Source organism: Dermacentor albipictus, chromosome 6 (assembly GCF_038994185.2).
Source record: "Dermacentor albipictus isolate Rhodes 1998 colony chromosome 6, USDA_Dalb.pri_finalv2, whole genome shotgun sequence".
In the NCBI taxonomy this organism is placed as follows: Eukaryota; Metazoa; Arthropoda; class Arachnida; order Ixodida; family Ixodidae; genus Dermacentor; species Dermacentor albipictus.
In genome coordinates, this window is record NC_091826.1 from 134,866,894 (window position 1) to 134,885,506 (window position 18,613).

Consider the following 18,613-nt stretch of genomic DNA (forward strand, 5'->3'; position numbering starts at 1 on the left):
GAGCTCTATTCCGTCCTCTGTAGACGGTATATGTCTAACCAGCATGTCATTATATGCTGGGTGCCTGGACATAGGGGCATCGAGGGTAACGTTCTAGCAGACCAGATGGCCACATCAATTTCATTGCATACAATCAGTCCTACTGCTTCGGTGCCTGTCACGGACCTGAAGCCTTTTTTAAGACGGAAACTGCGAAACCACTGGCAACGTAAGTGGGACGCAGAAGTAAATAACAAACTGCACGCGATAAAGCCACAATTAGGTTTCTGGCCTCCTGTAACAAAATCCCGCAGGACAGATGTCCTATTCTGCCGTCTTAGAATAGGACACACTTTTGGAACACATAACTTCTTACTCACGGGAAATGAGCCTCCAACCTGTGGTAGGTGCGGGGAGAGGCTGACCGTCCTCCACGTCCTACTGGAGTGTCGGGAAGCCGAACCCGAAAGAAAAAAACATTTTCTCTTAGCGTACAGGCACCACATCCCCCTTCATCCTGCTATGTTACTTGGTCCAGAACCACTCTTTGACACCAACGCCGTCTTAGGTTTCTTGAAAGATGTGTTGCATGGTATTAGCCCCATACGTTCGTAGCGCTTCCTCTCTCCAGAGGATGCCACTGCGATAATTATTTTAAATAGCACATGCCTTGCACATGCACATGCCAGAGCCCTTGCGGTTCAAGGGCTCTGGCGAGGCTGTAGTGCTGTAAGAAATTTAACGTCTCGCATATTTTAAACAATGCATCGTTCTTTTACGATGGATTTTAATCTTCACAGTCTTCGCCATTAATCATCGCCATAATTTTATAGCACGTAGATTTTACGCACTTTACAGCAACTATTTTTTTTAGGCCACTTTACAGCCAAGTCACATCTTCCATAATACATCGTTAACACTACCATTTGTCATGGCGCTCTTTGGCCAAATCTGGCCCTTGCGCCACAAAACACCACACATCATCATCATCAAGATGAATTTTGCATGTTAATTCTTAGAAAGGTAATATCAGTTACCGAAACAAGCATTACATGAAGACAAACGTAATCAAAAGCATGAAGGGAATACCTACAGAAGAATAGCTTTTTATTTGCAATGGCGGCCTTTTCTTTGTTTTCCAGTCGGCGACTCACGTCTTTCGCATAAAAATTCACGCGGGTCACAATGATGAAATACAGTACCTGGCATGTAAAAGTGGCCATAGGCTCTACACATCGAACTCGAGCAAGGTTCAGCAATTCCTGCTTGTCTAGCACGTTCCAAAAGATATCTCCCAGAACGAGACTTTTTAGGAATATAAAAACTGCTCTGTTTGCTGCATTTCTACACTGTAGCATGTTTTTGGTGGGATGCTTTAGGCACCCTTCCTTGAAACTATTGTGCACCGTAAGGTAAGATTCAGTGCCAACAAATGGCACTGGAGCGCTGACATGTTTTGTACAGGAAGGAAAAGTTGTGCTCTTGGACTCTCCGGCGGTATCGCTTGATCTTCCGACAGCGTTATTGACTTCGACTTCAGGTCGGTGATTGCGCCGTGTTGGTTCAGGAAGTCCACGCCGAGAATGACGTCTCGTAAACACTGTTGCAGGATAACGAAGGTGGCACGGTAAGTCCGGTCACGAATGGTAATTCTTGCCGTGCAGGTTCCAGTCGGCGTTATGAGGTGTCCTGCAGTGGTCCGAATGTGAGGGCCTTCTCATGTAGTCTCAACTTTCTTCAACTGGGCGGCAAAGTGTCCACTCATGACGGAGTAATCATCCGCTGTGTCCACTAAGGCGGTAACTGCGTGGCCGTCGAGAAGCACGTCGAGGTCGGTGGTTCTTTGTCTAGCGTTGCAGTTAGGTCTTGGCGTTGGATCACGGTTGCTTCGTATTGAACTGAAGTTGGAACTTCGTGTCGTCAAGTCGTCTTTCGTCGGTGTAGTCTTGGCTTCCTGACTTTGTCGGGACGGCGGCGTGTCGTCATGTCGTCGAGGTAGTTTCTTCGGCGTCTTCGTCGGCGGTGGAGGATCTTCGTCAGCTCAACGAACAGCAACCACACCTCCATCGGTTCTTGCTTTTAGTTTTCTGGATATGGGCTCGCTCACCGGCCCCGGGCTGGGCCAGTGTATGGTCGGCGCTGTGGCGACACGTAGCGGCCTCGTGACGGTGAACGGGACGGTCGTCGAGGGCTCCACTGAGTGGCGACGAGGTAGTCGGCTATATCGCAAGGTCTATATATCTCCCGGTATGGGCATCGGCGGTAGATGTGCCCGGTTTCTCCGCTCTGATAGCAAAGTGGACGGCGGTCGGGGGCGCGCCAAACGTCAGTCTTCCTTGGAATGCCGCGTGAGCTGACCGGTTGGTGTGCTGGCGGCGCGGGTGGTGGAGGACGACGGAACTGTGCCGTCACTGGGCCCTGCCATGGGCGCGGAGGGGGAACGTGACGGTGGGCTACAGCGGCATATGTCATCGCTTGTGGCTGAGGCTGCGGTGATTCAGGAGCTTCTCTGAGTTGTTGTACCAGATCCTCATGTACGGCGCCGGCAATCGAATCCACTTGTGGCTTTGATGACGGGAACAGCTTCTGTAGCTCCTCCCGCACGATCGCTTGGATACTCTCGCGCTGGTCATCGGTAGCCAGTGACTGAACTTCGGCGTAGATTGTCAAGCTCGTGCGGTGGTTGAATTGCCGTTTCCGCATTTGCAGTGTCTTGTCGATGCTAGTGCCCTCGCGAAAAAACTCGTCGACAGTCTTCGGTGGGCTTCTTACCATTCCGGCAAAAAGTTCCTGTTTTACACCATGCACGCATCAATAGGCGGACTTTCTTCTCCTGGGACATATCCGGGTCGGCATGGCGGAACAGACGGCTCATTTCTGCTGTAACGATGGCAACGTTCTCGTTAGGTAGCTGCACTCGGGCGTCCAGCATAGCTTCGGCCACTTCCTTGCGCACGACGCTCGTAAAGCTGCGCAGGAAGCCGCTACGGAAGAGGTCCCATGTTGTCATGGTCGACTCCCTATTCTCAACCCACGTTCTGACGGCGCCTTTTAATGCGAGCCCCTGTTGTTGAAAGTCGCGATTCGTTCGTAGGTCTCCAGCCAGGATTCCGGGTCTTCAGTAGCTGCTCCATGAACAGTCGGTGGGCCCGAGGTTGTTGCAGGATAACGGGTGCCGCTGAGGCAGCCATAGGGGTTGTCTTGGCCACGATCTTCATTGTCGTCTCAGGTAGAAGTCCGAGCTCTCGGAGCAGTCCTTGCAGTCGGTGGCTAGCACGCTGGACTTGGGCAATGTTGATATTGTCCTCGGGCTTCAGGCTTGACTTCGAGGGCCATTTGGGACATGAACGCACAAGCACCTCCGCCAGATCTCACGTGGTGGTGACGTTAAAGAACACAGTTGCAATACGGTGAAAAACAAAACTAGCTTTTACTGGGAGAAACTGTGCCCGCAAAACATGCTACACTTAAAGCACAACGAGAGCGTTTCAGCGCTACTGGCTCTAAACGGTAATGGGTCGAGCGCTCCTGCTCAGCAACGGCTCTCGTGCTTGAAAGCTGTGACTGCCCTGCCCGTCGACGTTGCGCTGCTTCCGAGCTCTATAACACCTTTAGAATATATATATATATATATATATATATATATATATATATATATATATGTATATATAAACCATTTCCACACTCGTAGTGGTTCGTGGCTGTCTGGGTGCCTTTAATTTCTGTCGTCCAGGTTGGGCGGAAGTGGTCCATTGGCCGATTGTCTTGCAATGCAACAAGCGACGGCAATTTGCAAGAATAGTCATCAAATGAGCGCTTTTGTCGCATTAAACTCTCACTTCACGAGGCCCCTACGCGTGTACGAGGGTGAGAGATGCTCTCCTTTTGTAAAGGTATTCTCTCCGTGCAGGTCGCAAACCACGGGATTCATTTTTGTGGGTCCTTCTTCGTAGGTAGCGACAAAAGCCGCGTGCGAAGTCATCGCTCGCCACCTTTCGTGATGTAGCTCCCGTTTTTATGGGCAGGGGTCAGTGTGGGTACTGCAATCGAGTGTTCCGTGCACAGTGAATTACTGTGCAGATAGAAAGCCGAGAAATTGGCTTCATAATTAGTGCGCCAGGCCACTTATCCTGCATGCTTACGAAATGTGCGGCATGGTGCTTCTAGTGCAATGTTGCTACACTTTTAGTGATATGTGTGTGGCTGCTAATTGAAGTGACCACGTACTCCTAAGAAGATCAACCGAGCAAAGAACGTTTATTACGGGCATCGCGTGCAATGTATAGCACACAACAGGAAAGAGGAGAAGGGACAAATAGAGAGTGAGGGAAGAAAGTGATTACAGCAGGTGCGCCCAGCTTCATAGGCACGTGCGGTGTCATGACGATACAATACTAATAATGCGCGCCGTAAACACCATTAGTATCACCTATTTTTAAGCCTCTCCTTTGGACTCTAGGTTCACAGTGTGCTAAAAAAATAAAACCTTGCAGAGCTCCGCGAAGAAGTGAGCCTGACGGTCGAGCGGCTGCAGACGCGCGTCAAGTCGGTCGACGTGTCGGTGACCACACCACGCAGCGAGGAGCAGGAGACTGCGCTCGGGCAAATTGAGCAGTACGTCACCAGCCTTGTGCTTCGCATGACCTCTGACCCCAAAGGTGCCAGGTAAGGAGGTGGCATGCGAGGGTTTCACTTCTGCCACATTTGGCGAAAAGATACTGCTCCCCACCACCATTACGACCCTACTCGTGTGAGGCATATTAACTCGCGAGTATTCACTTGAGAATATGGTGGACGGTTTGTTATAGCCCAATTCATGAACGGGCAGCAAGATACAAGCAGAGCGCATAGATCCGAGCGTGTAAAACGAAAGCGCGCAGCAATTCGCTATAATCGAGGGTTCGACGAAAGTTAGTCTAGTAATGTAATATCATTATGAAGTTGTGACCAAGAAAACATATAAAAAGAACATTTCGGAGCATCTACGTGTTATTTTGTTGCCCTGTATAATCGCGGTTTCACACCGAGAAGCTTTATGTCGCCTGACTAGCCGCGCGATAGTTGCTCGCAAAACGAGCGCGTTCACACCGAACTCACATTCCACACGAACAAACGCTTGTTGCCTGCCGCCAACACTCACGAGATGCGCCGGAACTCAGGAGGTCACTCCTCACTGGTTTGTTCGGAGTTTACGGCTAGTGCAGTTTTGTTTTGTATGAGCCGGTAAAAAAAAAATTAACACTACACTCAAACCAAACGTAAACTATATAACACTTGGGTAAATGCGGTAACGAGCTTCCATAGAAATGAATTTCAACAATGTATGGGGTGACTCGGGGCCACTTTAGAATCGCTTACACTTGTGCAGTAGCTACAACCGTGGCGTGCAAGCCAACAGCACTACATCAGCGGTGCACGCAGCTGCACATGCTACAGCGCGTGCACGACCGCACTCAACGTAGTGCAGGGGATGCATTACGCCAGTCGCGCTGCCCAGCAGTATGGCAATATACCTAGGTATACACAGCACTGGGTTGGCGTAGCGTCGCAGCGATACCCTCTCGGCTCACACTACACCGGGCGCGCAGATGTTTCGTCAGGCCTGCTCGGCTCTGTCGAGGCACACTCGTGACGTGGAGTCGCCGTCTAAGAGATTGTAGGCTGCTTCAGGCGCCCGGCGCCGGCTTTTTCGCTCAATAAGCGATTTGACGCTTTTGTATTAAAAAGCGATGATGACTTAAAGCAATTCCTGCAGAGCAGGTTCAAATGGGAGTGGCAGACCCAACATATCTCCTTCAGGCACGGCGCACACGTTTGTGGGTGCGACTTATTTTTGCCATTACTGTGAAGTGGTTGCAAAATATAGACAACAAACATTAAGCTTTCAGTAGATTGAACATTTTGCACTGCTAAAGTGCACCCATTTTATTTCTGACCAAAATTTATCGGTTCAGACGATTGCTGTGGTTAATGCATAAGGCACTACCGTGTTTGAAGGGACATTCGAAGTGGAAAGTTTCGGTAGAAATTTCGAAAGGTGTTTTACCTTTTGTTGTAATGCTTGTGCCGAATTATTAATCTCTGTATGCAATTCGAGGGGGTGACAAAATATTTTTAGTGAACAATTGTTGCATGACTGACTGTACAGTAAAGGAACATTTAATTATTATGTAAATATGGTGGGTCTCTATAAACACTGTGTTTTATTTCTTAGCACACATTGTTTTTTTTTTTTGCTGCTTGTTACAATATATGAATGTCGATCTGCTTGCTTTCTTTACTCTGTTATATTTTTTGTTTTTTTATAACTAGAGACAATTTAGATTGTTCAATGATTATCTTTTGTCTGCTTACGGCTGCTTGCTGAACTGTATCTCGGAGCAAAAGCCTCTGTCAGGCTGTATAGCCTTTTGCTTTTGCTTCGATTTCTGTTGATGTACAGAGAAAGAAATCAATAAATAAACCTCAAACCTCAAAATGCACAGAACCTTTCTAACCTCAGCTTGACTTGCTTCCTGTAGAGTCTGCAGCACCTTGGCGTAAAATTATGTAAATTTCACACATTTATCGACAGTCTAGCATAATTAGTGACTGAAGGGTTATGGAGCAGGACACTTTCATTAATTAATTTTGTTCTTCAATTATAATAGTATGTGCTAGAATAGCTGAGTTCATTTTCTCAGTTAATACATTTTGTCGTATCAAAATCTTCAGGAAATTTTCATTTCCAAAAACGTCAAAACCTGCTTTATAGTACTTTCTGGGCCGAAATATTGTCACGAAGGAAATGAACCTTTTATATCTAAATATGTCTGTAACATTGAAGTCAATTGAGGCTAAGTTCAAATTTCAGTTGTCATGATATTTCATATATGTAACCATTTTTTGTGTTATATATGTTTAAAATATGTGTTATGTATGTTTAAAATGTTTTATATATTTATATCAAACACAAAAAATTAACACATATATCAGGTATCATGAGAACGAATGAATTGAACTTACGAGCAATAAAAACAGCGCTAAACGACGGGACGAGTGAAGGGACACAGACAACGGCCCTGACTAACAACCAAAGTGTGTTTATTCCGTCAGTCAGCATATATATGCTCCGCCGCTATCTGAAACCACGGAATCTACAGGATAGGGCATGCGCAGGGGGAATGCAATTAATGTGATAAGAAGGCAATCTCCTTTGGAAGGAGAGAAATGGACGGCAGGCTTACACATGCACACGGGCAAAAGATAGTCAGTTGTCACTACATTGCAATGAATGCGGTTGCAAGCCACCCTTCGAAGGTGTAACCTATCTGTCAAAATATCGTGATGACCGCGCACGCCTTATATCCGAAGCCTTCCACATTCACGTTAGTGGTGATGCATGTGTAAGCCTCCCGTCCATTTCTCTCCTTCCAAAGGAGATCGCCTTCTTATCACATTAATCGCATTCCCCCTGCGCATGCCCTATCCTGTAGATATTTTCCGTGGTTTCAGATAGCGGCGGAGCATATATATGCTGACTGACGGAATAAACACACTTTGGTTGTTAGTCAGCGCCGTTGTCTGCGTCCCTTCACTCGTCCCGTCGTTTAGCGCTGTTTTTATTGCTCGTAATCATGAACCAACCAGCCCAAATGCGTACTCTTTTGCAGAATTGAACTTGACCTCAAAGTGACGACAGCTTTACAGAAAAGCAACGCAAAACGCGCTGCTGGCATCATCCTGTACTGTCACCCCCTAGAAGGTATCTTACAAGAACAGTCAGTTTGCCTTCATTACTTTAGACTGATACTTTTACTAAGGTGACATGCCTAATTGGTCCATATGGCAGCCGTACGTTCTCTTGTATTTGATCTCTATTATAGAAATTTAAAATCTGTGCCTAAAACACGATACATATTTTTTATAAATAGGCGTGCAGCGATTCAAAAGTTTATTTAACCCGCGTCTACCCTTAACGTTACAACGGGCTGTAATAACAACTTTGCTGCTCTCCAACACGAGTAGAGGAGAAAAGGATGCCACGTTCATTCATGATGAAAGCCGCATGCGGCTCGTATCAACCCTGCAAATACACACGCCCACTTAACCCACATCTATTGGAATGCCCATAACTTCCGTTTCCTAATCAGTAGGCTTGTTCTGCAGGCTTCTCTTCAAGCAAACCACGGTATTAACTTGCAAAAGACCAGCAAAAATACTTCCAAGCTATGACGTAACTGGCCATGCCAGCGCTATTTGCACAATAGCGGACCGGATGTGTACAACCCTGAGCAGCTGCCTCCGTTTTCTCGTATTCCTGCCATTTTATTGACTCGCAACAAGCGACACTTTCGTCCGGCGAGGAAAAACAGGTTCAGGCCGACCGGTGCAACCATGGCTCTCTTCTTTTGGGCGTCGTATATTTTTCAGTCGCCGATGTGGCATAAGGATGGGGCATAGGGCAGGCAATAGTCATTTGTTATTTTACGCCAAGATACGACGTAGTGAGCGGGAGCAGATAGCACGCACGTAGAACGGGAGAACCTAGCACCGTTAGAGTCGGTCATCGTTTGGACAATCACTCACTCAATCGATCGATCGATCGATCGATCAATCAATCAATCAATCAATCAATCAATCAATCAATCAATCAATCAATCAATCAATCAATCAATCAATGTTTATTTCGCACATAAATACAATGTTCTGGGTATGTCCACGAGGCGTGGTAAAAGGAAACACGCACGTTTCCTTAGCCTCGGGAGTACACATCAGAGCGCATTTTCACAAAATCAGATACAGTGTGCAGTCATATCATACCAAATAAGTAGAACAAAACAGAGGTCTTATAATGTATAGGGAACACAAGCGAATGTACACTTGACATAGATTATAATGAACTGAACAATACAGATAGAGCAACAAGTCATACAATATACTGCAATATGGTGTATCACTACATAGATATGAATATATGGGAAGAAATTATACTCACATGTCAAGATATTGCTACGGAGATATTGCGAGTATATAACAACTATATTTGCAATATATATATATATATATATATATATATATATATATATATATATATATATATATATATATATATATATATATATATATATGTATATATATAGGATGAGTCAGAATCGCAAAGAGGGCTTACCACCAACAACACGCAGCAGCCAGCATCTCCTCTACTTCTTCCTCTATCTTCTCTCATGCTCCATTAACAGGACCCCCGGGTGGCGAAGCGCCATCTCGGCGCATGGCAGGCGAAGAATTGCTAATGAAGCATGGCTTCAGCTGCGAAACGTGCACGACGTCGACTGGCGTCTGACTTGAGGATGCATCAAAATGTAGCGGCGAAATCTCGTAATTGACGTCGTTAATATGGTATAGGACTTCATAACGCCCTGTGTAGCCAGACAGAAGCTTCTGGGAGATGCCAACCCGACGATATGGTGACCAGAGGAGCATCCAAGCACCTGGTGCGAACTTCAAATCTCGATGGCAGCGGTTGTAACGCTTTTACTGTATATGCTGGGAGACTAATAAACGAGATTGGACGGCTTGACGTGCCAAATGAGCGCGATCGATGACTTCACGAGCGTACTCGGTTGCAGCGCGAGGCACAGAGGGGAGGATGGTGTCAAACGGCAGTGTGGGGTCATGACCACACAAGAGATAAAAGGGTGACTATGCTGCGGTGTCATGTCGAAACAAGTTATACGCGAACATCCCGTAAGCAAGCGTGGCGTCCCTGTTGCGGTAGTCGTTGGAGACGTACATCGACAGCATCTCTGTTATTGTTCGGTTGAGACTTTCCGTATAAGCGTTCGTTTATGGGTGGTGGGCGGTGGACGACTTCGGCTCAGTGGCACAAAAGTGGAGGAGGTCGTCGACAACCTGTGAAAAGAACGAGAGGCCGCGGTCTGTAAGTCACTGTCGAGGTGCACCGTTACCTCTTGCCGGAGAATGACGTCGGGAAGGAGAAAATCGGTGTCATCAGTTGCGAAACTAATTGGCAGCACCTTGTTATCAAGTAGCACGTCGCGTAATCGGTAGCTACGGCGATCCACTTGCTCCCTTTATTCCTTGTCGGAAAAGGGCGAAGCAGGTCAAGGCCTACGTGAAAGAACAATCCAGAGGGAACTTAGTGGGATGGAGTGGTTTGACAGGTGCCAGGGGAAGTTTTGGCCGGCGCCGACACAATTCGCAGGTTGGGACATGACGCACAGAGCGGTAGCGGTAGAGACCCGGCAAGAAAAACCGGCGTCTTACGCGGTCGTATGTGCGCAAAACACCAAGGCATTCCGCCGTCGGTGCATAATGAAGTTGTTCAAGAAGGACGGGTCGCAGATGACGAGGGAGGACAAGCAGCAACTGAGGGCCGTCAGGGTTGATATTGCGGCGGTAGAGGATGCCGTCATGCAGCAGGAACATGCGGCACATGCGTCGGTGCTGCCAGATTACACTCCGGCGATAATGGACTGTAAGGATGCGTCGCGCTTTTGTTCAACGTGCATGTCGGTCATGTCAAACAAAGCCATCACGCAGGTCACCGGATCATGCGCAACGGGATCGGGAGGATCCACGGGGTGACGCGAGAGGCAGTCAGCGATCTTGTGGAGGCGTCCAGTCTATTCATCATCATCATCATCATCATCATCATCATCATCATCAGCCTGGTTACGCCCACTGCAGGGCAAATGCCTCTGCCATATTTCTCCAACTCCCCAGTCATGTACTAATTGTGGCTATGTTGTCCCTGCAAACTTCTTAATCTCATCCGCCCACCTAATTTTTTGCCGCCCCCTGCTACGCTTCCCTTCCCTCGGAATCCAATCCCTAACCCTTAATGAACATTGGTTATCTGCCCTCCTCATTGCATGTCCTGCCCATGCCCATTTATTTTTCTTGATTTTAACTAAGATGTCATTAACTCGCGTTTGTTCCCTCACCCAATCTGCTCTTTTCTTATCTCTTAACGTTACACCCATCATTCTTTCCATAGCTCGTTGCGTCGTCCTCAATATGAGTGGAACCCTTTTCATGAGCCTTCAGGTTTGTGCCCCATACGTTAATACTGCTAAAACACACCTGTTATATACATTTCTCTTGAGGGATAATGGCAACCTGCTGTTCATGATGTGCGAATGCCTGCCAAACGCACCCCAGCCCATTCCTATTTTTCTGATTATTTCAGTCTTACGATATGGATCCGCGGTCACTACCTGCCCTAAGTAGATGTATTACCTTACCAATTACAGTGCAGCGGTACCTATCGTAAGCTGCTGTTCTCTTCCGAGACTAATAAACGTTACTTTAGTTTTCTGCAGAATAATTTTTACACCCACCCTTCTGCTTTGCATCTCCTGATCAGTGAGCATGCATTGTAATTGGTCCGCTGAGTTATTAAGCAAGGCAATGTCTTCAGTGAATCGCAAGTTACTAAGGTATTCTCCATTAACTCTTATCCCCAATTCTTCCCAATCCAGGTCTCTGAATACCTCCTGTAAACACGCTGTGAATAGCATTGGAGAGATCGTATCTCCCTACCTGACGCCTTTCTTATTGATATTTTGTTGGTTTCTTTATGGAGGACAACGGTGGCTTGGAGCCGCTATAGATATCTTTCAATATCTTTAGATACGGCTCGTATACACCTTGACTACAAATGAAGCTGTGGTGGATCACGTGCGCTGCACAAGTTTTGAAGTGAGGGAAGCTCACAGTAAAATTAATTACGACGAACGACTGAGGAAGATGGAAGAAAGTAAATGAGGTGGGAGTGTGTTGAAGTATTGTGTCGAAAAACATTGATTCACAGTGGAGGAAAAGAACTAGGAAACTTACCAGCAACTACGCGACCTGTAGGGTGAGCGACACAGTAACAGAGAACGTCAAGCGGAAAGTCAGGTAGGCTGAAATGTTCGCATGGGCGATGGCAATGAAAAAGAAACGTGCCATGAGTAACTACTGAAGAGGAAAAAACGAAATCAGGAAGGAAACAATTTATGATAACTAGAAGGGAAGCTCATTACTTTTCGAAGCGAGATCGTGATGCCTTAGAACACGCAACTATAAAGCGAGATATAAGAAGAAAGAAGCATTTGCTTGCTGCGGTAAAGCTAGAGAAACTATGGAGCATATTTTATTAGAATGTGAAGACGCCTGCCCAGCGGTCGATTTAGCCACCACTGGCCTCCTTGAAGCCCTCGGGTTCAGCGAGAGCAGTGGAAAAGTAAACGTGTCCGCAATTGAGAATTGGGGGTCAGAAAATTTGGTTATGGGAATTCATCGTGTGCTTTTTTCTCCTTCCTTTTACCTAGATAAAACATCGGGCAGTATAGCAGCAAGCGCTTGGTGGCATAACCCACTGCCCTGTTCCATAGGGGACGCTTATAACATCCATCTATCCATATAGTTATAACATCCATCTGTCCATATAGTAAATTACCGTGTCCTAAAACGAAAATTCTTCACAGATGTCTGCCAATCAGAGCACTTGAAATATCGAAACCAACCTAATTGCAGAAGCGAATTTCTCACGGCGTTTGAACACAATACAAATCAATGAAAATTTCACCCTTAAGAGTGTTTTGTCGTCTCTATAGCTTACTTTCTTACACCTATAGAAAAGTGTGTTTAATGGAATCATTGTGATATAGGTTCTTTTCTTTATTGTTGCACATGGTTCCTTTTTCGCCGGAGCCTGCGATAACTCAATTGTGAACAAAACGGTTTTTTTTTCAGAACGCACATGACTCTTTTGTGCAACACACGAAAATAGACACACATAAATTTCCCATGCAATCAAAAATTCACAACCAGAAACCAAATGCACTAAGGGCTATAACCATAGCAGCAGCACAAGAGATAGCGAAGATTATGAGTGTGGGTGCACAAGCCACAGTTCGACGGGGAGGGCCGAAGAGAAGGCGGCGAAAGAAGTGGCGCTGGTCTCGCCACACTGCCGTTGTGGTTGACCGATGACCCAACGACCAGAGCCCGAGAGCTCGGCGTTAGAGGCGGCTTGGTGGTATGGGCCGAGGGAGGCGGCGTCTCGGCAAGGCAGCTGGGTGCAAAGTGGGGCCCATAGCCCGAATGCTCGCAGTCTGCCTGCGTGCGCCGAATTTCGCCGGCCTCCTGTAGACTAACTCGCCGGCCGTCTTCCGGAAGGGCACCGACACGTGGGAATCGGATAGCACGAGGCACGGCTGATGACCTGGAGGCTGGGGTCCAGAACCAGGTGGCCTGTCTTCAGCTCCCGGTCTGCTGCCGATCTTCACCCTTGCGTAGCTTCCTCGAACTCTCCCCATGTTCCACCAGTGCGTCTAATTTTTTTGCCATTCTGGCTGATTAGTCTTTTCCTGATTAGCACCTGGGAACTCCGTGCACTTTTCTGATTGGGTCGTCTTACTTTTTGTTTTATCTTCTTGCGCCACGCATTCACGTCTTGATGCTCCTCGACCTCATCGTCTTCCATACAGCACTCAATTTGCCTCCGCACAAGCAATCTCTCGTCCTCTTCTTTTTCTTCTGACACCATACCACTATTTTGTGCCCTTCGCGCATCGCAAAAGTGCCTTTCTGAAAATTTCTTTCTGGTAGAAAATGTTCGCAGGCGTGCTTCCTTGCTGGTAGAACTCATCTCGAGGTCACTACTCATGCCCCGGTCCGCTGGGTTTTCTGAAGACATGTGTGCCTCTTCATACAAAGTGCTTTTGCTGGCACAGGTGTTCACGCGTGCCACGATTTCACTGAGAGTTGACTGTTCCCTGCTGCTTAAGCTATTTCTGTCTTCACTGTGATCCATTCTGGGATCGACTATTTCCTTTTCGCCGCCCAACTCCCTGTCACTCTCTCGCTGAACGTTTAACCGTAATGAAAGACTGCGATGGCGTTCGAGGCACTCACTAGACAGTGATTCGGAAACGTTATATCTGGAGCGCACGTAAAATGCTTGCTTGATAGAGTTTGCGTATGACTCAAGCTTGCGAATCTGTTTCAGTGCACGTGCCTTTTCCCCCTCTGTGACCTTGGGGCGCAGTTAAATTTTTCTCGCCTTCGCCTCCTATTGCTTCACTTCTCTCTCTACGTCTGCTCTAAGCTTCAACGACTTGCAGTCGTCACAGCAGGTTTCTCTCCCAATTCGCGTTGCCGCTTTAGAGGCTGGATTATACCCTCTCGTTCCGCAGCCTTTCCTCCCGGGCTTGCGCCTCCTCTTCATCGCACATCGCCTCAACTGAGTTCTAGGACGCTGCGCCACGGGGAAACAATCTGCAACAATTACAGGAGAACCTGCATCACAAACTGGAGCCCGTGACAGGACAAAGCCGTTTGTTCATTTTGCGTGGCTACCCTAAGAGGCTGAAACCATGATTAGCATGCGAGAGTTATAGGCTTTAGCTGAACGCATGGGGCTTGGAGCTTCTTCAGTTATACGAAGTCAAGACAGTAGTTTTAGCGGCCGCATAACCTTGAAAGGATTTGCTCGCTAATTGCATTAACAAACATGGGGTCAGCGTGCACTTGAAAACATGAACAAATCTTGCTGGATGACCGCATACACTCGTTGTCAAGACGAAAGCGTGAGTAAGCGCGGCAGCAGCAGCGAGCAAATTGATTCACGCTGTCTATCGCTTCAACGCAAACAGTGGCGAAAAATCAGCAAGCACAAAGGTACGAGCCGTCAGCAGATCGCTTTCAAGATACGGCGAGCACGATCATGCGCCGCCGCTCAAAGTACGCTGTTGCTGGCGGAGTAAAAGCCCACCCTTTACAAACTCCCTCACGCGCTGTCCTCTCACTTGCCTCCGTGTCGCGCGTGAGCTTGAGCCTCGATCATCCGTTCCTCTTGCGCCCCATCGCCAAAAACGCGGTTGCTACAAGAGCCCAATGCGCTCTCCCTCCCTGCAAGCCCCCACCCCCTCCCCGCCTTTAGCGTGCTTCATCTGCGGGTTCTTCCCTCGTGCACGCCAGATTGAGTCACGATCGTCGGCATCTCGCACGCTTTCACTCGTATATACAGCATACGGAGCGCGGCGACGTCTATATCGCCTGTGGGCTTTCTACCAAACATCACGTCAGCGGCGACGGCAAAAGCGCGTCAGGATAGGATCGTCCGTATAACTGCTATCGCAATAAAAGTATGCGGATCTCACGCACAGTGAGAATCGATGTAAGCGAAGCTTTCTTGCTCCTTGCGTTCATTGACGGAATTTGGCAGTGATGTCGATGGCATGCGACAGTCGGGACGTCAGGTTAAATGTTACTTTGCGTGCACCACTTCTGTTTGGCCACGTACTACAAGACACGGAGAGGCGAGTAATTCATTCACTCATTCCGTTCAGAAGAGAGCCCTAATGAGCAGTGGTTCATGACGACGCATTTTGTTTCTTCCGTATCTTGTTAGGGGAATTGCCATGGAAACAGAGAGGTACGGTTATTTACCCGTTTGCTGACTTCGTCTGTACGGGATTGAGTTGTACCCATACCCTGCCTCCTCCCTTTCTGCTCCATTCTTCCTACCTTCTCCATGGACTGCCGTTGCTGTGCACATGAGAACTAAGGCAAGCGTGGCAGCTTTTCAGATGGCGGAACGTCACGCCTTGTTACGGCGTCCAGAGGGCATTGTGGCGCACCACGGAGCACGTCAGTGGACATTGTGGCCACGCTCTACCAAAAGGTCGTTGACGTAGCCTATCTCGTCTCCCGCACTTCCGCCGTGTGCTCTCAACGCCCCCCCCCCCCCCGCCCCTCCTCCCGAACGCGACGTGCAAGGCAGCAGCAGCACCAGCAGCGGAAAGGTCCTGGTAATAGAAGCTTGGCTTTAAAGAAATGCACTTGCGTCTCAATCACACTGCTAACTCGGGTTAGCTCGGGTTAGTGTGATTGAGAGGCTTATACACACGGCTAACTATATTGGATTTCTGTCTTGGTCGACTCAATCGTCGGCATGCCGACGCATGAGCTGCATTTTCTGAGTATGGCCACGGCTTTTATGATGACACGTACTACGTCTCTGTCAGTCTCTGTGCCGGGCTTACTTGCCTCATTAAATACGTCTCATTAAACCGGCCGAGCACGCCGGCTCGCGCTGCTTCGCAAGAATTTGGTGGTGTCTGAAGGTTTAGGTGCTCTGGTGGAGTGCTAGGGAAAAACAGCCTATGGCCAGGTTCAAACTTGGGCTCAAAGTGGGCACAAGCGGCAAAAGCCTCAGAAAATACGCTTGCTAGACAGAATAAGCGTGCGCAAAACATGGCCTGATTGGTCTGAGACCAAGTTTCTCGCCGCAGTGAAAGCAGAAATTCGTTCCGTTCCGCTGCACAGCATGTAATTATCCCACCGTAAATTAAGGATGGTGAGTGAAGTACTGCTGTCGCAGTACTGCCATCGCGTAGTGTTTTACGTGCCATAATCACAATTTGATTATGAGGCACGCAGTAGTGCGGGACTTCAAATAATTTTGTGACCAACTGCGTTTCATTAACGTGCCCCTAATGCACAGTACATGGAAGCTTTTCTATTTCACCCTTATAAAATGCGGCCGTGGAGGTTTAAGTTTAATGACGCTTCCCCGGGCTTACTAGTACAATGCCACAGCCCCTAAATCATCATTGCTGGTGCATCGACGTAGTTAATACCTGCCCCGTGCTGTGCGATAAAGCTCACAGCGTCTACAAGGACAGATTCCAATGTAGCGAGGTTTGAATGAAGATGGCCGATGAGCTGGAAATAAGCATATTGTGCAGCTTCAAAGCATTAGCGTGTCCTTACTTCTCACGCTCATGCGCAGTCAACCAGTAGACGCAAATCCACGACCACCGCATCTGGGACTCCTACTTCTTCTGTGCTCCTGGTGCTTCTCCACAAAACAAGAAATTGATGGAAGAAAAACTATTCCTTCTTGGTCTGCTGGGCACATAGTTAAAACTCGGAGCTGAAGAAAGGTACAGACGAGAGGCCGAATGACACGCAAACACTCTATTGGATTGGTAATGTACAAATGAATGAGCGCAATGATTGAAAGCAGCGGCACAACAAATGTGCGCACCTCCGTCATGCACAAGGAATTTACCTCGGCAGTTTTTCTCTCTTGCCGCTTCCTATGTGTGAAAGCGTAGCTTTCCTTTTCTGCCAGTGCTTCCTGCCCCTTTGACGGCTGTAAGAGAGAGCGCTTGCTGTGCTGTGGATGTACGGCATGGTTAAAACCTATGTCCTCTACGTAATTACTCCAATAAACAACCCTACCTTAAATGTCCGCTGCTATGAATATATTCCTTGAAAGTTATCGTTTCATTAATAAATAAAACAAACTCCCTTCTGCAACTGTTTCGCTATTCGGTTGCACTGAAAATCATCGCGGTTTAGTTGCGACATGAAAAGCTGATAGCAGGTGAAAAAACCCACTGCTTCGACCACACTACTAACCAGGTCATTGAGGAACGCCTTTAGCCATCATTGAGACCAAAATGTACACCGCAACCACAGAACTGTCAGCCCTTATCATTCCTGCTCGCTAACATTCGAAGTGTTGTTCCCAAGCGTGATGCACTGTGCAGTCTAATAGGCTCATCTTCTTGCGATGTCTTACTACTAACAGAAACATAGCTTAAGACATCAATCAATGATACCGAAATTCTCCCTTACTTTTCGCATTTTGACATTTTTCGGAAAGATAGACCCGATAACTCACGCGGTGGCGGTGTATTAATCGCCACTAAGCGTAACCTACATTGTTCACTTGTAAACCTCTCTTCACAACTGGAAATAATTTGGATTCGATGCATTGTTACACACCCGCACATTCTGATTGGTATTTGCTATCGGTCCCCTAGTACCGACAGTTCTTTCACGCTTTCACTTTATGAAGCCTTAAATACGTTAACAAAAACATATCCTAACAGTCCTGTCCTTCTGTGTGGCGATTTTAATTTTCCCACTATTTTCCCGATCCTGCCTCTACATTATCTAAAACCAACCCCGGTAGTGACTTCTTAAACACGTGTATGACATTCGGCTTAACGCAGCTTGTCACTGACTCAACACGCGTCACTGCCCACTCGTCCAACGTTTTAGATCTTGTATTAACAACTGACCCTGATAACTTTACCCCTGTCACCTTATTGCGCGGTTTGAGCGACCACCTGACAGTACATGTTTCGTTTCATTGCAACGTACTAAAGAAACTAAAAAATCGGAAAAGCTTACACTCTATGATAAAGGGGACTATGTCAGCATGAACAGAGAATTATCTGAGTACTTCGATACGTTCGCCGCTAACTTTCAACTAAATTCTCTCGAGTCGAACTGGCTGCTTTTCAAATCGGAGATGCATCGCCTTATACGTCTTTACATCACCACCATTACAATAACAGAAAGAACAACATCACCATGGTTTAATGTATCCCTCAAACGACTAAACAATAAGAAAAAACGGTTGTTTCGACAAGCCAAACTATCTAATTCTTCTTGCACATGGCAGAAGTATTACGCAGTCGAGAAAGAATATGACAAGTTAACCTCTCAAACGAAACACAAGTTCCTTTCTACCACTTTACCAGCTATGCTACAAACTAACCCGAAGCGATTTTGGAAAACTATTATTCCTAATCAGCGGAATGAGATATCACTTATCAAT

The 18,613-nt window shown here is 47.3% G+C and overlaps 1 protein-coding gene across 3 annotated transcripts in view; it reads left to right on the forward strand.

Annotated features, from left to right (window-relative positions):
- Nucleotides 1–18,613, forward strand: part of LOC135902237 (BAG family molecular chaperone regulator 2) — a 72,104-nt gene that overhangs the window by 51,123 nt on the left and 2,368 nt on the right. For all 3 annotated transcript variants that reach the window (XM_065432208.1, XM_065432207.1, XM_065432209.1), the window contains exon 2: nt 4,473–4,644. In XM_065432208.1, coding sequence (XP_065288280.1) covers nt 4,473–4,644 — 172 coding nt within the window. The remainder of the gene's footprint in view (nt 1–4,472; nt 4,645–18,613) is intronic.